A 21,771-nucleotide genomic window follows, 5' to 3' on the forward strand; every position below is an offset into this window, starting at 1 on the left:
GTATATTGGCAACACTAATCCTTTGTCTAGCCCTATTATTGGGGTAAAGGTTCTCAGTTGTTGGCAGACCAATATAGCGGTTCCATATAAAATTAACTTACGCGTTTCATCCATAGGACTTCATCAGGGGTATAGCTTTAAAAATACAATGAAAAATGGGTGTCTTACAAGTGCACAATTCAATTTTTATACAATAATCATATTTAAAACAGTAATCATATTTAAAACAAACATACATACCAATCCATAATAGGCTATTCATATGAAACAGAATTGCTCGGTTGGTGGTAATAACAACGTAGTTCAACCAGGGGATCGTACCTTATTAATGCAAATTAATTTTGTTCAGATATAATTATCATAATAACATTATTAAATACTTGCTAAACTAATATAATACTAATATTTGTCTGAGAAACAATATTGCTATACGTCTTTGAAATTTAAAAAAGAACCATATGCAGTTGCCAAAATTCAGCAATTAGGGGTAAATTTACTAAGATTCGAGTTGGGTTGAGTTTTTTGTTTTTAAATCTCGTTTTGCATCGCTGAAACTAGGGCGTGTTTTTTTTTTTTTGGTTCCGCAAATTTACTAAGAAGCGAGTTTAGGTGAAAGTCAGTTTTCTGATGGTGAAGCAAATCGAGATTTCTCTCCCAAGTTACAAGTGAAGATGAGATAAAATCCACTGGAAAAAAAAATGCACTCCTGAGCTTCAGATTTGGGCTCCCAAATATATTGTTGGTACATGGGAGAGCACTCACCAGACTTCACAAATTCTCAGTAGAAGCATATCCCAAAAAATTAATTTTAATCCATAGATATAGTCTCGTCGATGTTTTGGCTCCCACAGAGCCTTTGTCAAAACGGACCAGACAAAAGCTCTGTGGGAGCCGAAACATTGACGAGACTATCTATGGATTAAAATTAATTTTTTTGGATATGCTTCTACTGAGAATTTGTAAAGTCTGGTGAGTGCTCTTGCATGTACCAACACATTTTATTTATTTTATATATACACACATACATATATACACATATATACACACACACACACACAAATAAAAAAACCTATACACATGCACGGTTTCATTATTTTTTTCATTGATGTTTCATTCAGGAAAGCAAATCGATGGCCCGATGATCATGAACGCCCCTGTGGCCAATATAATTGTGTCAATATTACTTGGACATCGAATGAATTATGAAGACCAACAATTTAGGAGACTATTAATCTTGTTAAATGAAAACACAAAACTATTAGGAAATCTGATGATTACGGTAATATTATTATTGATTTGTGTGACCATGCTAGTGCCTTGTAGCATGTAACAGTGCGGAAAACAGGTCTTACACAAAACAGGGACATAAAAGGTAGTCAAAATAAATGTAGATATGAAAACATTGTGTAAGGAGGACATGGAAGTCTTTGCAATTAAATGCAGAGCTCAGTTAAGAGAATGATGTGCTGACTGGAGATTGGGAAACTAGTGATTATGTATCAGTTTAATTAGTATAGGGGTATGTTAGGTAGGCTCTCATAAAAGTGGTCTCAAGGAGAGTCAAGGTTGTCACATAAAGATTGGAAGGCCGGGGTGACAATGATATGGTGTGATGGGGAACCCCACATGTTGGTACCAGCAAGAGAAGGTCTTATGGTTGGAGGTGAGAGGATGGTAGGCAGAAAGGAGGTGAGGCTCAGCCTGAGAGAGAGTATATTGAGATGAGAAGTATGTTGGTGGTGATATTGTTGATGAGTTGAATTGGTTTGTGCTATACATTTTAGTGATAAATAATGTCAGTGACCTAATTTCTTTATATTTATTTTATGACCACAAAAAACATCCAGCAGCACCTGAGAAAGGTAACATGCAATAACAATACCAGGTTATCCATAATAGCTTTTTGGTGAGTTCCAAGAAATTAAAAACAGTCAAATAACAAAAAAGATGACTATAAATGCACCTGATATAAAATAGCATAGATGTTCTTTAGTTAGTAAAAGTAAGATAGACATCTCCCATTCAGAAGTGACATCAGGGAAAGTTAATTTACATGGAAACAGGGGCTGCATAAGCAAAATTCCACTTCCAGACACATTGTTTTGGCTAGGGCTCATCAGTGTAGGCTGTATATCATTATCAGCTGATGAAAAAGTTAGAGAGGGTTCTGAACCTTACTCCAGTGATAAAATGCAAATAGCCTATCAAAGAAATATGACTGCTGAGAACTATCACTTACATGGCTGACTTTCAGACAATAGTTTAACTATGGGCCTGATTCAGCAAGGAAAGCATGCTAGCAAGCGCACGCACACGGCCGCTGTGAGAATATACTAAGCAATACATACGCACGGAGACCGCAGCAGACGCCCAGCCCCATATTAAGACGCCCATCTCCCTTTACTCAAAGCCTGATCAGTACGCAAGATAGCATAAACAATCGGTAACATCGAGAACCATCGACCACATTTGCATAATAGTGGTTGACCAGACCTCTCGCAGGTTTGGGTGTGGTATAAGAGATAGACAATGTCTAGATCAAAGTTAGACAGTTAATAGATTGACAGGTACAAAAGGTCGACATGTTAGAAGGTCGACAGGTACGAATGGTCGACAGGGTCAAAAGGTCGACATGAAAATGGTCAACACAAAAATGGCCGACATGATTTTTTTATGTGTAAATACCATTCGGCCCCTTGCGGGCTCGCTTCGCTCACTACACTGTGGGCACGGTGGCTCGCTTCGCTCGCCACATGGATTTATTCCCCCTCCATGCCCACTTGGATGGTAGGGAATGACGTTGGATGGTAGGGAATGACGTTGGACACTGGATCATCTTAAGTGCCTAACCCTTAAAAAAAAATGTTTAAAAAATCATGTGTCGATCATTTTCATGTCTACCTTTTGACCCTGTCAACCATTTGTACCTGTCGACCTTCTTACATGTCGACCTTTTGTACCTGTCGACCTATTGACTGTCTAACATCTGGGGTCGATCTAGACATTGTCTAACTAATTACTGTCTATCTACAGTCCGGCACCCATAGGATCTCGGCAACTTCCAGGGTGCACGGAGTCTCATCACTGCATCCGGTGCCGCACTGGCTTGCTTATGGTTGTCCCTAAAATGGCATCCCAATGCACAGGCACGCCTGTGTTCGCCCGACCACCACCCACAAATGGCACTTCCTGTCAATCAATATCAAAGGGGTCTGTGTGCACGTTGCGCAGTGCGATGCATACGCAGTACAAAACCATCGGCCAAGTGCGTGCATTCTCTCCTGTGCGCTCCTTGCTGAATCAGGCCCTATATTCTGAATAATCAGATTCTCACAGGCTAAGAAAAGGTTTTTAGTATTATTATGATTATTATTATTGTGGTTAATTTGTAAGGGACCACAGTACTCCCAAATACTGGGCAGTGGGGAAAAGGAATATACAAGGCAGACAAAATAATTGCAGATCTGAAAACAAAGGTTAGGGAAGATTCTGTTCATAAAAGATTTCGGGGTCTATGGACCTAGAGGCGCTCGCTCTGAATGAGGGTGGCCGCATCTATTTTCAGACCCGGCCTCCTGGCCACTCGCTAGGCTGTGGGTGACCATGTACAGCTTTAGCGAGTGGCCAGGTTGATGGTCGCGATGGTCAACACCATCACGACCATCGGGGCTTGCAACGAGACCCTTGTGGTAGGGTCTCGTCTGCCGCAAGCCCCAATGAGCTTTCAGCTCTAATAGAGCCAGAAGCTCACCATTGACATCACTGGTGATGTCAGTGGGGCCGCCCCCAAATGTCAGGCGTTCCGTAGCCACCGCCCCGCCCACAAAATGGGGCAAACTGTCGATCACCATCGACAGCCGCCCCTTTTGTAGTGAGTCCCGGAGCGAGAGAATTTCTCTCTCGCTCTGTGGCTTGCGCACACGCAGTGCGGCCGCTGCACGTGCGCAGGGCCTCAACATCGACCCGCTTGCGAGTGGGTCTGAATGAGACCCTACGTACCAAGCCTTGGCGAGAGATAAAGTGGATAGAGATAAAGTATTAACCAATCAGCTCCTAACTGTCATGTTATAGGCTATGTTTGAAAAATGAGTTAGGAGCAGATTGGTTAGTACTTTATCCCTCTCCAAGCTTTGACTAATCTGTCACATAATTGTGCTCTAAATGGAAAGCCACATTATATACAGTATTCTAATGCTATTCTGTAGTATCATTCATTGTTTTATATGTCTCTACTTTGTTTTATTTGTGAATATTTTGTTTTAACAGATGTATAACATGTATCCAATCCTGGGATTTCTCCCCGGCAGTCACAGAACTATTGTAAAAAATGTGGATGAGCTCCTGGGATTTATAACAAGGACATTTGTGAAGCATCTGGAAGACCTAGATGAGAATGATCAGAGAAGCTTCATTGATGCGTTCCTCGTAAGACAAAAAGAGGTGCGGTAATAACAATAGGTATCGCGTAAAACCATTGTGCACTAGGGGGTTGATGCAGAGAGAGGTGCAAAGTGGGCGTAAGTGACACCTATAAATCTCATGCAAAATTAGTGTAGTTCCACCCATGTTATGATTTCCAGCTGCCAGACCCGCTGAGAGCTGCGGCGGGCCCGGGTAAAGGGGGCGTGGCCTAATCGCGAGCCCCCTCAGCCCGGCGCATAACCAGTGGGAGGCACAATCAGCTTGATCACTCCCCCCACAAGCATAGGAGACTGCTGTGGCTGCTTTATAGCAGCCGTGAGCAGTCTCCCAGTGCAGCCCAGCACACAGCAGCGTGTGCTGGGATGCTGTGATGAAAGAGGGGGGGAAGTGATACCGGACCCGGGCCCCACCAGCAAGCCCGGGCAATTTGTACCCACCCCCCCCCTCTCGGCACCCATGCCAGCTGCTACCAAGATGAGTTCCTACCTACAACTGCTGCATATGTATTTACGATAGGAAGATATCACCGACCCATATGGAGGATGTGCTTCAATGTCATATTGCCTCCCTTCCGTGTACCACAAGAATTTCCTGTTCAACGTCTTTCATTGCTAAAATCCCCCTCATAAAGCAGAAACACCCCAGAGCTGGATTAAGACATTGTGGGACCTCAGGAAGTTAAAATAAGGGCAGGGGGGTCCCTATGGTTTCAAATTAAGAACATAGTGTCATCATGCATGAGAGAGAGAGAGAGGACGCTCAGTAAGGACGAGCCGCGGCAACTCATAACACCAGACTGGCAGATTACCAAAGGGTTTTAAGGCATCATAAGAGAAAAACTTTTCCAGAACTAAGTAGAAAAGGAAGACGGTCCAGCTGAGATAAATGATTCATTAGAGATATGGTTGACTGCATCTCACTGCAATGACATCTCCAAAGTGTTATATTTATTTATATAGCTTCATCTTTTCTACTTCTACACTTCGTCTGCCTATCACCACACCCCTACAGAATCCTCTCCTCACCTCCCTACATCTCCAACCTCATCTCCTTACATGCTCCCTCCCGCCCACTCCGGTCTGCCAATGACTGTTACCTCTCCTCCACCCTGGTTACTTCATCTCATGCTCGTGTCCAAGATTTTGCCTGTGCAGCCCCCCTTCACTGGAATGAACTTCACTCGACCAGGCTCTCCCCAACCTTGCAGAGCTTCAAACATGCACTGAAAACCCACCTGTTCACCAAAGCGTACCCTTCCACCACATAACCGTGTCACCAGGTCGCTCTCCCTCCTGCCTCAGTCATCTCTACCTTGCCTACTTCCTGCACTCAGGTCCCCCTCTACACAAATGAACACGCACAAAAACCTACCGCTAGTAGGCTAAAGAGATCAATTACCAATGCAGCAGTGAAAAGAGGTGATTGTCAACTTCTCTAACAGCAAAAAATCATATAAACACTGTGCTCCGATATTTAGGTTGGGACATAGACGATAGCAAATATAGATGTATACTAGTATATTCTAGAAAGTTGGTAATTTTATTCCACCATAGCATATAATAAACTAGGGATGTGCAGGCTCGGATAGGTTCGAGTTTGCACGTGGAGTTCGGATTTTTCCCTCCAAAAAAACGGAACTCAGAACGAGGCAAAACGTCATCTTACATGGACGAACATCATCATTCCTGGACAAAAGACCACGTGCAAACTCGAACCTATCCGAGCCTGCACATCCCTATAATAAACACATAAATTAAATCACACTGTCAATGTAGCGATTGATTGCAAGATAGGAGTTGATCAGGTGCCTAATCCACAAATAGATAGCGTTAAACCACACAAATATATATCAAAACAGTTCAACAAATAGGGATAATATTGAAAATAAAAACAAATTGGATATTAATGAAAAGGATAGATTATATATATATATATATATATATATATATATATATATATATATATATATATTAGTACTGAGTTGGAGCAAAATCCAGGCCAGATATATACCATAAGCTATGCTTCACTGATCAATATAAACTACACATGTAAAAACAAATCTATGCAAGAGATGAAATATCACATACATTTAAATACTGCACATGATTGCATGAAGGTCTATGCAGAATATATATGCAGTAGGCAGGATGAGAGATGAAATATCACATACCTGAGGGATGAAATGAAATAAACAGATGATTAGTCCATATTCATGCAGGGTAACTGTTTGATTAACTGTTATGTAATCACACTTTGTGCCTTTAACACTTGGTGCTTTTAACCCCAGCTGCCCCCTATACTGAATATAAAGGAGCTGTATCCTTGATTAAGACAGGATACATCTGACTCAATTGGTCTGCTGATCAAAGGAGATAACTTGCTCTGAGTTGGAGCAAAAACCAGGCCAGATATATGCCATAAACTATGCTTCACTGATCAATATAAACTACACATGTAAAAACAAATCTATGCAAGAGATGAAATATCACATACATTTAAAAACTGCACATGATTGCATGAAGGTCTATGCAGAGTATATATGCAGTAGGCAGGATGAGAGATGAAATATCACATACCTGAGGGATGAAATTAAATAAACAGATGATTAGTCCATATTCATGCAGGGTAACTGTTATGTAATCACACTTTGTGCCTTTAACACTTGGTGCTTTTAACCCCAGCTGCCCCCTATACTGAATATAAAGGAGTTGTATCCTTGATTTAAGACAGGCTACATCTGACTCAATTGGTCTGCTGATCAAAGGAGATAACTTGCTGTACTGTATGTATGGCGCTGTGGACCACTTGTGGTGCTTTATAAATGTAGTAATAATAATAATAATAATAATAATAATAATAATAATAATTCAACTATCTTACCTCATGTAGCTTTACCATAGCCACACATCGCTTTCCATCATCTGATACAATTGTTATTCTGCTACCTAATGCATTATTTCCCTGGAGCTAATCTGTTGCTTATAAACTGTGAGCTCATGAGTAGATATAGCTTTCATTAATATATTCTGTTTTCTAATTAGAATTGATGTTCAAACACAAATTATATCCAATGTGTGAAGCTATGAATATTTTACACAATAACCACACAATACATTATATTCTTTGCCTGTTTCAAAGCTATACATAAGTACTGTATTTGTCTGTGTGTAGGCATGTGTGTGCATTTGAGTGCATGTATGTGAAGTCGGGGTGTTTTCCAAGCTACTGCCTATAGTGTGTGTGTGCAGGGGCGCCGAGAGGGGGGGAGACCGGGTCTGGCGCAGCCCCCCCCCTCACTTCCTCACTCCCTCCCTCTGCCGCAGCCCAGCACACAGCGTGTGCTGGACTGCAGCGGGAGATTGCTCACGGCTGCTAAGTAGCAGCCACAGCAATTTCCTATGCCTGAAGGGGGGAGCGATCACACTGATAGCGCCCCCCACTGGCTTTGCGCCGGGCTGAGGGGCTCACAGCGCCCCCTCCCCGGCGCGCAGCGCCGCTTCGCGCCGCTGCAAAAATCTTTTTTTTTTTTCAAGGGGGCATGGCCACGCCTCGTGAAATTAGGCCACGCCCCCCTTTACCGGGGCCCGGCGTGGCTCTCTACGCCCCTGTGTGTGTGCATCCCAGCAGGCAGGCATAGACGGTTTATCTCACTCTCCATTAAAATCCCCATTGGCAGATAATGCGTGCAATCTTAAAGTTATGTAACCAACTTAAATAAAATAAAGAGACAGACCAAGTATATATGCGATCAAAAATATATGGTCAGCTTTATTTATTTTACAATCAGAGTATGGTGGCATAAGAAAGAACGGCCAGTAATCTGACGCCCCACACTTGACTTATGCAAGGATGTAAAAACACTCACTGAACGGGCCAATATCCCAATTCAAGTGTGATAGTGATATAAAACTTGCAAGGGATGATATCCCTCTCTGGCAAGTGAGACGGTATCCAGCCCCATCCCAATGCACTATTTTAGCCCTCTCCGACGAGAGGTGCCGCTGACCCCAGTAGGGTAAAATCAGCCTAACCAGTGCATAGAAGGGGGCGCACCACTCATACTGCAGCAAGGTGGACGCTTTATAGATACTGCCGTTCTTTCCCGCCCTTGAAATAAAGCCGACACAAGACACAAGAGGAAAAAAGGGGGAGGGAGGGTGGGAGATCAGATTCCAAAGAGGCAGTGTAACATTACTGACATACCCACACTACTATTAACCACACCCCTTACACAACACTCCACCAATCCTAACCTAATGTCAGTCTGACCATAAAAAACTAACACTCCCCTACCTAACTTTATTAACCCCACGCATCCCTGCCTAGGGGTTTTATGTGCCCTCTGATCTATCCCAACCTCGGTTATCTTATGACCACCACATATCTGAAGAACACAACGGTGACTACAATGTCCTGATAACTCGCTGGTATCTAACATTCTGCATTGTTGTTATACAACTCCAATCTCAACTACACCTCTTATTCTGAGCAGCACTATGGGCTTGATTCAGACAGTTGTATGCAATGGAAATATTTGCACATTTGAGTGATTATCAGTAAGTTGTGCAGGCTGCTGTCTTTTTATCAGACTTAACATGGCAGAATGTACTTGTTTCACAGATAGCTATATTAGCGCCAGGCTGTCATATCTTTGGTTGAGTAAATTGTGCATGTGTCTAAGTCACACTGTGCTTGCATAATGGTACATTATCATACTCATACGCAGCAACTTTTTACCCACAGAGTGATTGAGTCAGGGAGCCTTTGGATAAGGAAACAGGGAATGGTGGCAAACAGGGACAAACTGGGGCCGCTGATCAGCCCTGGCAGTCTCCTGCAAAAGGGGTGTGACATCACCACAAAAGGGGCGTGGTTACATCTTATGGGGGCGTGCCACGTGTCACTGGGGCCTGGCCTCGCAGCACTACCTGTCTTTCACTATCCAAGCCGAGCAGACTGTAGGGAGGCGGAGCTGCTCGGCCAGGCTTTGACACCGGCCCAGCCCAACTGGCCATAAGTCCTTCTGGCATTTGCCAAAAGTGCCAGATAGACAGTCTGGCCCTGGTAGCTAAGAACACAAGCATGTCTTGACCATTTTGGGGGGGTTGTTACAGCCTGCATCTGCAAACCCCTATGATAGAAATATGGCTCCAGCATTTCAGTTTGCACGCCCATTCTGCGGGACCATAGAATCACTCAGGATTGCGACAATCTATACATCTCTGCGACATTGGCATATTTTCTCATACCATCTGCCGGCATATTCGAAGCAGCGGCATCATTACAGTACAACTCTGTATCAGGCCCTTGGACAAGTAATCAAATCCCTTGGTATCGCCATGATTACACACTGTGCAGCCAGAACATATTGTTCCCAATACTAAATAAATATGCTGCAAATATATAGCCTGTACCAAATAAATACATTATTTTTGCATGTGTAAATGCTGAACTATCATAATGGCAAAACCTTATTTCGAAGATGCTTTAAAATGTACTGTAGAAAGGAAGGGCAGGAAGAGATGAATACTGTCGGCCATTTTAAAGTTTGGTATTCTTTCACAGTGCATGGTGACCTATAACTTCCAGACACATGAGACCCCAAGGATATAGGGGGTCATTCAGACCCGGTAGTTAGCGCCGATGCGCTCGGACCGGGTCAATGGCCCCCCACAGAGCATGCGCACGACGGCGCCGTCACCGCCGTGCGCATGCGTGAGACCCGCTACGACCGACAGCGCCGGTCGTAGCAGGTCTTGATCCTGCCTTACCACCGCAAAGGAGGACGTCTTGAAAATTCAAGACGTCCTCCCCTCATTCAGACCGACCACACGCTCTGTGCGACCGGCTCTGAATGAGGTCCATAGTCTTTGGGATTTTTTCCTCTCTATCCTGGTTTGATGATGCAAAATTTAAAACATTTTGGTCCTAAACGATATTACACATATATATCTTCTTATCTCTCTTTTTCTCATGTACTGACGTATTGGGAGAATACAAGTTACCAAATAATAGAAACAATAAGGAATCTAGATGATCTAACATCATTTTCAACTCTGAAAATTGACTTCCATATTCTATTGAACATATATATCTTCCTAGGAAGCGCCTACATCCGAGCTCCACACCTTATTTACTAAATCTCTTGGTACCACCGTGATTACACACTGTGAATCCAGAACATATCTGTCCCAATACTAAATAAATATGCTGCAAATATATAGCCTGTAAAAAATAAATACATTATATTTGCATTTGTAAATGTTGAACTATCATAATGGAAAAACCTTGTTTCTAAGTTGCTTCAAAATGTACTGTAGAAAGGAAGGGCAGGAAAAGATGAATACCGTCGGCCATTTTAAAGTTTGGTATTTGGAATTATAATGGGCCAAACTCCCATAGTATAGTGCTCCATATAAGAGCATTAAGGGCAGCTGGGAAATGGTTAATATCTCCTCACAAACCAGCTAGCTATTTACTCACAGGTGTTAGTGTTATCATCCAAGATGGAAGCTATGTGAGAGAAGGCCACTGCCTACTCCAGAGGACCAGCTATTCCTACAGATTAATAAGTCATGTTCAGACACTCTAGCAAATGTGTTACACTAGCTGACAGGTCCACTTTAATGAAGTTTCCTTCAAAGTTCATAGATGTTTTTTCAGAACAATTGAGCTGCAATGAGATACTAAATGCTAAAACTTTAATGTAGTTGGAGGCTAATGCTAGTCTTGGAGATGATAGTTGGGTTTGGTTGTCTGGATTCAAATGGCTTCGATTGATGGGTGTAGTTGGGGCCAGGTAGCTTATTGTAGTGTAGCAGGGTAGGGTCTGAGAAGTTTATATAAGGGAGGGTCAGGTTCACTTACTTCTTCTTTTCTTCAGGATTCCCCCATCTACCCTATTGAGTTTTTGTTGTATGATATATTGTTATTTATGTTCTGTTTGTCTGAATTCATTCTATTTTGAACTTAGCAACAGCTCAGCTTAGAGAGACAGCATTGCTCCTCACCGGCCAATAAGAGGTGCAACCGGTAGTTACAGGGCACCTTCCCTTCTGCAGGGCGAGCTTTTTGTGCCGAAACCTGAGCTTCTCCATTAAGGTTGGGTCCCAATAGTGCCCCCCCCTTCCCCATTGCTAGAGAAGTACTGTACAACGTAGCTAAAGCTGAGTTTCGCAATGCTTTCTTTGGCCACCTTTGTTCAATATGGGTTCAATTTTAATAAAAACTGTGACCTTATTTAAATTCAAACATTTGTCTTGTTATTACTAGTTGGTCCTGAGGTTCCCAGACTATAGACAGCTCATACACACATGTAAAACAAATATTTATTGTAAGGTACTAAGAGCTCACTCTGTATTATGTTTGTAATTTGCAGGAGGCAGAGAATGTGCGATCATATTTCCACAATGACAATCTAACAAGAGTGGTAAGAAGCCTGTTTAACGCAGCAACGGAGACAACATCTATTACCCTTTGCTGGGGTCTGAATCTGATGATAAAATACCCAAATATCCAAGGTACAGTCATTGTTTTTTAACTTTAACACAAATAATCATACAGTACAGTATGTTCCAGCCAGAATCTGTGTATTTCATAAAATAAGTAAAAGTTGTATGAACGTGATGTAGAGAACTTCAATAATTTAATAACATATTTGGTTATTCTGGATTGGATTGCTACTTATTTTATCTGTGTACATGTCTTTCACTGTCAAAACAAAGATATACTTTATGTAAGCACTGTCTACCTGTAATTTTGCAGCTTTGAATTAAATTGCTTTACACTCATTTCAACCTAACTGCCCATTTTGCTTTTTGTAGTACAGAATCTATACTGATAATATAATAAGAACGTTGTGTCTGTCTGTTTGTTCCAAGTTGGCGCAAAAACTTCTGAACCAATTTTCATGAAACTGCATCATTTTGTGGAGCAAACCCCTAGAAATAACCTGCACTTTGTTATATCTTGTTCCGTCAGGCTAAAGCAGAGCAATAGCAAAAACAAAATCTATAGACATCATCAATGCAAGAGATAGGTGTTGCCGGTAAGGGGTGGAGGGAGAGGTGCGCGGTCACCTGAATAAGGTAGGCTACATAGCAGTCTGTGCACAGGGCACACAGTGACATTGGTGTGAGTGGTGGGTGAATAGGATAGGTTACATAGCAGTCTGTGCAGAGGGAACACAGTGACATTGGTATGAGTGGTGGGTGATGAGGAAAGGGCTACATAGCAGTCTGTGCACAGGGCACACAGTGACATTGGTGTGAGTGGTTGGTGAATAGGATAGGATACATAGCAGTCTGTGCACAGGCAACACAGTGACATTGGTGTGAGAGGTGGGTGAATAGGATAGGCTTCATAGCAGTATGTGCACAGGGCACACAGTGGCATTGGTGTGAGTGGTGGGTGAATAGGAGAGATTACATAGCAGTCTGTGCACAGGCAACACAGTGACATTGGTGTGAGAGGTGGGTGAATAGTATAGGCTTCATTGCAGTATGTGCACAGGGCACACAGTGACATTGTTGTGAGTGGTGGGTGAATAGGATAGGCTTCATAGCAGTATGTGCACAGGGCACACAGTGGCATTGGTGTGAGTGGTGGGTGAATAGGATAGGCTTCATAGCAGTATGTGCACAGGGCACACAGTGACATTGGTGTGAGTGGTGGGTGAATAGGATAGTCTACATAGCAGTCTGTACACAGGGCACACAGTGACATTGGTGTGAGTGGTGGGTGAATAGGATAGTCTACATAGCAGTCTGTACACAGGGCACACAGTGACATTGGTGTGAGTGGTGGGTGAATAGGATAGTCTACATAGCAGTCTGTACACAGGGCACACGGTGGCATTGGTGTGAGTGGTGGGTGAATAGGATAGGCTTCATAGCAGTATGTGCACAGGGCACACAGTGACATTGGTGTGAGTGGTGGGTGAATAGGATAGGCTTCATAGCAGTCTGTACACAGGGCACACAGTGGCATTGGTGTGAGTGGTGGGTGAATAGGAGAGATTACATAGCAGTCTGTGCACAGGGCACACAGTGACATTGGTGTGAGTGGTGGGTGAATAGGATAGTCTACATAGCAGTCTGTACACTGGGCGCACAGTGACATTGGTGTGAGTGGTGGATGAATAGGAGAGATTACATAGCAGTCTGTGCACAGGGCACACAGTGACATTGGTTTGAGAGGTGGGTGAATAGGAGAGGTTAAATAGCAGTCTGTGCACAGGGTACACAGTGACATTGGTGTCAGAGGTGTGGGAATAGGAGAGGTTGCATAGCAGTCTGTGTATAGGGCACACTGTGACATTGGTGTGAGTGGTGGGTGAATAGGATAGGTTACATAGTAGTCTGTACACAGGGCACACAGTGACATTGGTGTGAGAAGTGGGGGAATAGGATAGGCTACATAGCAGTCTGTGCACAGAGCACACAGTGATACTGGTGTGATTGGTGGTTGAAGGCGCTGCTGCCACTAGTCTGTATGGCACTGCCGGTCACGAGGGCCACAGTAGTAAATAGTATATTATAGAGGGGCATATGTCTGCCCCCACACAGCAGACTGGAATGCAATAAAGAAAAACTCCACCCCATCATGGGTTAGCAAAATATGCAAGCCGCTCAACCTGGAAGAGTAAGAATAAAAAGCTTCCTTACCCATTCACACCCATCCAACTTCACCTTTGCCAATGACACCTTACCAGTCTCAATGACCATGAAAAAATCCATGAAACAGCCGAAGTAAATGTGCTCACAGATATGTGAGAGAACCCCTGAGTAGGTATTGCAACAGTGCATCATACCCCCTACAGGAAGGACCACACCAACAGCAGCAGGAATGGAACAAGCTTCAGGAGAACCCCCAATATGGCTCTGAAAATGGTTGGCAAGCACCCTAACCAGGTTACACTAGACTAGACAAGGAGCTACCTAACCCATAGTGATTTGAATAACAGTCATACTCATCATCAAAAAAATGGGCTGGCAGCAACATTAATAACCAGTGTACTGGTTACACACATCAGAACCATCTGCACAAAATGCCAAGGATGTCACAGGCACCACAACTTCTGAAAGTGAGAAGTCCTGGTCACCTGAAAAAGAAAACACATCAGCAACTCACTGTGTGATACAGCAAAGCCAGCAGAAACCACAGAGACAGAGGCAGAAGTCTACAAACAATGCTGCCATTGAGAAGATTGCATCTGAGACCGCTTGGCAGAACACTGGGAGACAATACCATGGCACAAATATCATAGCTCAGGGCATCACACAGGTCCAAACCACTGCAGCAGCCTAAAGAAGGAAAACACAGTGGAGGCAAAACAGGTGAGAGTACCCTGCAATAAAAAGCAGCAAGGTCCTAGGCCCCAGCCCTGCCAGCAGTAGGAGAGAGGGTATGACAAAATGGAAGATTATAAGGGACAAAAGCCTAAAAAAGGGGCAGGTTGGTGAAACAGGAGTGGAGACACAAAGACAGAAGGGAATGGGGTTACACCACAAAAACAATAGATCTGCTCTCTATATTATTAGGGTGGTAATTGATGCTCTCTCTATTAAATGGTGATCACTGATGATCTCTGTATTATATGGTGGTCATTGATGCTCTCTGTATAATATGACAGTCACTGATGCTCTCTATATTATATGGTAGTCACTGCTGATCTCTGTAGTACATGGTGGACACTAATGCTTTCTATATAATATGACAGTCACTGTTGTTCTCTATAATATATGGTGGTCATATATGCACCCTGTATTATATGGTGGACACTGATCCTCTCTTTGTATTATATGACAGCTACTGATGCTCTCTACAAGTTAGCTCTGATGTCTATATGCATTATATCACTGTTTTGTCTACTTCTATGACTATAATTTAGCAATTTTAGAAAATGATGTTTACAGATGTGTCCTCATTCATGTGGCTTCAGTTGCACTAAACAGCCCTTCTCTGCGTGCCAGGGCCTGTACGACTCAGCTGCACCCAGCATCTTATTTGCTCAAAATGTGCATCTTATTCACACAAATAAAGCAATTGGAAATAACAAAACTACTTAGCTAAACTGAACTGATCAATTGAAGTGTGACATGTGTACATCTGTATGTGAATGAGTCTCAATCTGTATGCCAAGTGCTATGATGCAGCAACTACAGTATTTTCTCACTGGTACACCTCAGTTTTTAACAGTGATCCCAACAGATGAAAGCATTGTTGCACTAACAGTTGGGATATTTGTAAAGAATTGTATTATATGGCAGTCATGTTATCTGCATTATATGGCAGTCACTGTGATGTTATCTGCATTATATGGTGGTCACTACTAGAGAAAATGGTGTTAGTAAATAGGGTTTTTCATTTTTGATAAATTAATCATAGTATTCTCCACCGAAAACCAACTCTTAAGTATGAGCTACTGCTCGTTGGCCAGTGGTTTCTTCCTGTCCCCCCTCCAGGCTAATATATTAACATTGGTAGCCTGTTCCAACTATACCTTCCACCTTATCTATGGAACCTTCTTTCTGTTTCCTAGTGCAGTCAGGCACACTCAGATCCAGCACTGCTAACTTGGACTGTGACACAAGCAGACCCAGACTCATATTTGCTCTCTCAGATTCTACCCAACAGATTAAAGTATTACAAACTCTCCCTTAGGGGTATATTTACAAAGGTGCAGGTTTTTAGTTTTTAGAAGTGGAGCTGTTGCCCATAGCAACCAATCAGACTCTAGCTATTATCTTCAAGAATGTGCTAGATACTGTATATAATAAGCAGAATCTGATTGGTTGCTGTGGGCAACAACTTCACTTTTCAAAACTATCACTTTAGGTCCAGCAAATACTCCAGTCTCACTCCTGAAGGCATTGCTCGCACAGTCACATCAGTTAGTTGATTATGACATTATATAAAATATAATTTATTTTAGACATGTCTGTTTATAATTTATGATACATAGAAAAGGTCCAAGAAGAGATCTCCAGAGTTGTTGGATCCGCACAACCACTGTACAGCCACCGGGAACAAATGCCCTTTACATATGCAGTCGTACATGAGATCCAGAGGTTTGCTGACATTCTCCCTCTCAATTTGAGCCATGAGACATCTAGAGATGTGACCTTCAGGGGATATTTTATTCCAAAAGTGAGTATTGTTTATGCTCAATAAATTACAAATGTGCATTGTCTGCAAAGTCATTTTTTTTATTTACTTTAGAGCTTTTTTTTAAATTGTCACAACAATTTGGTCACTGTTGTTGTATTAGCTAAAATATGCATCTTAGTGCATAACTCTTCTACCTATTAATGTGAAGAGTTGTTTTCTTGTCAATGTTTTATAGATCAGTGTTACTAATGGGAAATCTGACGTAGATTATAAAGTGTAACGCGCATCCTACAGTGGTAATTGATTATGGGCCTGATTCTGAGATTTTAGCAATGCCATTATGTAGATCAAGCCATTTTTAGCCAGTAATACTTACCTTAGTCCATGATGGTGGATGGCTCTTCCATGCTGGCTTTACTGGCCTGTGGCTGCTCCTCAAGGCCTGTAATATACAAATGGTCACACACACATCTCCCTCTGTTTCTACCCGTTCTCCATCACGCGGGACAGCACTATACAACTCCAATGCTGTTCTGACACTCTCAGCCGTGTACTCACAGCTGCACCCCCCTCCTTCTACAGGGAAGGATCCATACTGCTCCAACAGTGACTCTCCCCTTTAATGGCTTCTGGGGACTTTCATGTGTATGGGACTCTTCTTGCCCCTTAACAATAAAGCTTGGAGAAACCTCCCCTCTCATCAACACATTGAATGGTTGCATACAGTGATGTGCGTTGAGGTCAAAGGCTGATGAGGCACACATGGGAGTGGGTCTGAGTGCCTGGAGCCTGCCTCACCCCCTACTCACTGTAACTATCCCTCTCACTACACTAAGCTTCAGTGTCTATTGATTCTCCTAACTGCATCACAAACTGTCTCTTGTCTTCCTCCCACTGCTGCTGACTGAGCTCTGATGGGTCCCTGAGAAGTGCACACCCCTATACAGTGAGGCATGCCTCTTTTGGCATTCTCTCTGTGCAGTGTTACTGGCCATGGTGTGGCCCAATGCCCAGCTCTATAAGCAGTGTCTGAGAGGCGAGGATGAGCTCTTGCTGCCTCACCTCTTGTCTCTCCCTGCAATTCTAGGGAGCTCCGCAGATTTGGTCAGTTTTAACTAAAAAATTATTACAATAAACAAAAAAGATGTTTTAAATATATTCTAAGAATTTTTATATCAAAACTGTGTAGCATGACAGGAAGTATGATAGGGGAGGGAGTAGGACAGGGGAGGCTCTGCCTAATCTGACTGCATGTCCCTGGTTGCAGCTCTTACCCCTCTCATTGGTTCTGCAGTATAGAAACCTCATTGGGCTGCTCACAGTTCAAACTTCCAGATCTTTCTCTTTGTCACTCACAGGCTTTAACTCTGTGGTCTCTTCCAAATCTCTTTCCTGGTCTTTCAGGGGGAGCACAGGAGCTTCCTCCCCCTTCCCCTGCTCAAAGATGTCTCCCAAATGGGAAAATGTGTCTCTTCTATAGATTATGTTCCCATGCCCTTTTTCAGTTCCTCCTATTTGGCCACACACCCTTTTCTCTGCTAATACCTCCCATGCAGTATTTGCAATAAGCAGCACTATTTAACACTGACAGGGGTGTTATTACAGTTATAGTTACAGTATATGTTGTATATTGGTAGCACAATGGTTAGAATTGAGCTCTCCCAATGCTGGGACATAGATTTAGTTTCAAACAGGGACCATCTCTTTGCATGTTTTTCTCTTGTCTGTGGGGTTCCCTCTGCATGTCCTGGTTTTCTCCAAGAGCCCCAAATGGTAAGTTAATTGAATGTAGACAAAAATGGACCCTGCTGTGTTGGTATGTTTGTGTAGTAGATAATTTAGGCTGTAAACAGGGGCTGATGTGAATGATTACATATTCTCTGTATAGCGCTGTGTACTACTATATGGTGCTACTTTGCAAATGATTTTAATTAAATAATATCCTCCAAGTGGTTTGCAAAATATAGTCCCAATAACAACTAGAAGCTTTCAGAATAGTTACTGGCTGATATATCACCGCTTTACATCCTATGTAATTAAATGTTTCTCATCCTAGGGAACCTACATAATCCCGTTACTGTCATCTGTACTGAGAGACAAGACACAATTTGAGAAACCTGATGAGTTTTACCCAAATCATTTTCTTGATGCCAAAGGAAGTTTTGTAAAGAAAGAGGCCTTTATGCCGTTCTCTGCTGGTATGTATTTTATCATACCCTCAAACCATCCAATTTATTTCAGGCACTGTCCAGCTGTCCCACTGGTAGGCCGCATTGTCTCATGTGGGGGTTAGGAAAACATTTGCATCCAAACATTTCATGTGAATGGTTCTGAAACAGATGCGGGGAAGAGTCTGAGGAAAACCCAGCAGCTAGGAGAGAGCTGGGCATGCCCCCAAAATGATGCAAACAAGGTGTGATGCTCGGCAATGCCCCTTACCATGAGGCCACATCCCATTATCGGGCATGCACCTAAGGCAACTGCAGAGGGTTCATTTTCCTGATGATATATGTAGTGCGCTACTGCGCATTCCGCAACATTGCTTCGTTAGATGGAACATTCTCCTATAAGATGTTAGTACTGTCATGTGCGGTGTCAACTTATTCACTGTTTTGAGATCTGCAGTGGTACACAAACATGTATACTACTCAGCTCCACCAAAGTCATGTGATTCTGCCTTACATATATGACCGGTTGGTCATATGTAAGCTCCTCAACACCTCTGATGTATGTTCTGCTCTATCAGCAATGTCTGTGTATCAGAACTTTCAGTACAGAAGTACTATCACTGAGCACAGCAATAAACACTGATTGCTGGTTACATCTATCCATCTGGTGTGCCTACCAACTATTATTCACTGGTGTCTAATAATAACATCTAATATACACATATCAATAGGTTATGAGTCTGGGCACCCAGACACATCAGACCCCATAGAACACTACATTATAGAACAGTGTATAGTGTGTTGCTCTACAATGATGGGCTTAAGTAAATGTAAAGGCTTTTTTTGGGTGTAAGGAGTATCTACAGCAGAGTACTGTATCTGTAGAATTGTGCTTCCACAGTTGCCCTGGAAGAGAAAACACCAACAGTGGTGTTGTCTAGAAGAAAACCAAGTATCAAACATCTCAAAGTCTTTGGGTGCATTGCGTATGTACACATCCCCAAGGAGAAGAGACATAAACTAGATCCCAAATCCATGAAGTGCATTTTGTTTAGATAATGCCAAATGGACCAAGGATATAGACTGTGGGACTCCAAGAACATGAAGCTAATAAAGTCAAGAGATGTTACAGCATATTCCAAAAAACTCTTCCCAGATACGAAAATCTGAGAGTTGCCGCCGTGACCTTACACCGGTACCTCAGCGCGTGTGGTTATTAACTCTGGTATCTGCCACCACCAATTAAACTGTAAAGCGTAAGGCAAGCTTCTGCTCTCACCTGTACACACAAATTATCAATATTTAAAAATAGGTAACATGCCAAACATGAGGCATTTGGGTCATAAAAACACAGATTCCAAGAACTAAAATTTGTTTAGTTTATTTCAAGAAATATCTTCAAAGCTTATGTACAAAAATTACAAAGGATATAAGGATGTTACAAAAAGTCACAAACACAGTTACTCACAATTTCAAGTAAACCAAAGAAAATAATAAAATAGGAGAAAACAGACCATTCAGATCACGATGGATTGAACAGCTTTGGGGATGAGGCTTTCCCAATGACAAACTTTGGTTTACTCTGTTTCTCTACCAGAATTGACACTGAACTACCAGAGTGTCACATCTTTATGCTGCTTTTCTAGCATCCCTCCTCACCCCCCCTCCCTGGGGTAATTTTAACCCTTCTCAACTCAGAGAGCATTGACCCTCTTGCTGGACTACAGGGTTTCGCTATCATTTGGGCAGGGGTTATTTTATTATACCTTCTGTTCTGTTAGAAGTTGAGCTCCAAGACTTAATTCAATAACTATACCCCTGGACTTATGTGAGGGAATCCACATCTTTGGAAGACTGTGTGTCTCTGGTATAAGCAGTCCTGTTTTCATTTCTGTACACAGGGCTCTTAATGACAGACATTTCTCTTTATGTCCTAAACATCCAGACAGTTTTATGGCTGGCTCAGGAAGACAGAACTTCCTATGACCTTATTTGCTCATCTTCAAAAGGGAATTAGTTCAGATGAGCTTTGTCACCTATCCACATGCAAAGAACATTACATATACATTTGCAAGGGAAAGTTACGGATTTGCTGACGCAATCATGTACAGTTATGCCCATGTGGATGCAAAATCTGATTTTTCGCTACAAGCACCATTTAAAACAAAGTTGGAATTAGAATTGCAGAACAAGAATGTGACATTGGATATGACAGAAGCTGAAGACAGGCTTGAAAAAGACTACCAGTATGAACGTCCAGCCACAGGAAATGACTTCTATTACATTAAATAATGGAGAACCACCCAATGAGTACTATGAGGAGTTTGAAAATATCACATTTCGTTAACCTCAATGTATTCCAAAATCAAGAAATGACTGGTGTGAGTGGGAATCAGCAATAGATAAGGGGATGACATGACTAAATAACAATACATGGACTTTAGTTGAGACACTAAGTCACCGCAATACCTTCAAAAAAATAAGCAGATGGGACTATCACAGGTTACAAAGTTTGTCTTGTTGCAAAAGGCTATACCAGAAATCTGGTGTTGACTACGGTGAAGCTTACTCTCCAATAGCAAGATACAGTACACTACAGCTGGTGATTGCTATATCTACCTTGTACAACAAGCTGCTATACCAGTTAGACTTTGACTTAAATGGAGAACATGGAACCTCCAGAGCAATACTGCAAAAACATGTTCCAAGAAGGAGATGTCTGTCTCTTACAGAAAGCTCTATATGGTTTAAAGCAAATTGGTCAACGTTGGTACATCCTATTAGATGCTGTACTACAAGAAATGGACATTGTGCGTTCAAAGACTGATCATTGTATTTACAACAGATACATACGGTAGGAAAGAAACTCTTCATTATCATTGTCTATATGCATGAATTATTACTAGCAGGCCAAAAACAGTTCATCACAGATGTCAAGCAGCTATTAGGACAAAAGTTCTAGATAAAAGACTTAGGCCCTGCACCCTGTTTGCTTGGCCGAATATTCAACCAAGATCAAGAGAGGATTATGGGCCTGATTCAGAGCCACTCGTAAGCGGCAGCTCGTTTG

At 42.4% G+C, this 21,771-nt stretch overlaps 1 protein-coding gene across 4 annotated transcripts in view; it reads left to right on the forward strand.

The window, feature by feature from the left end:
• The window catches only part of LOC148533741 (cytochrome P450 2K1-like), a 41,975-nt gene that overhangs the window by 17,554 nt on the left and 2,650 nt on the right, over window positions 1-21,771 (forward strand). For 2 of the 4 annotated variants that reach the window (XM_088467230.1, XM_088467232.1), the window contains exons 4-8: window positions 1,119-1,279; window positions 4,267-4,440; window positions 11,801-11,942; window positions 16,388-16,572; window positions 18,590-18,731. In XM_088467230.1, coding sequence (XP_088323356.1) covers window positions 1,119-1,279; window positions 4,267-4,440; window positions 11,801-11,942; window positions 16,388-16,572; window positions 18,590-18,731 — 804 coding nt within the window. Of the gene's footprint in view, window positions 1-1,118; window positions 1,280-4,266; window positions 4,441-11,243; window positions 11,250-11,800; window positions 11,943-16,387; window positions 16,573-18,589; window positions 18,732-21,771 lie in introns of all 4 variants that reach the window. The other 2 variants (XM_088467233.1, XM_088467234.1) reach the window with 2 other exon arrangements.

Source organism: Taudactylus pleione, unplaced genomic scaffold (genome assembly GCF_031769625.1).
Source record: "Taudactylus pleione unplaced genomic scaffold, aTauple2 ptg000070l, whole genome shotgun sequence".
Classification (NCBI taxonomy): Eukaryota; Metazoa; Chordata; class Amphibia; order Anura; family Myobatrachidae; genus Taudactylus; species Taudactylus pleione.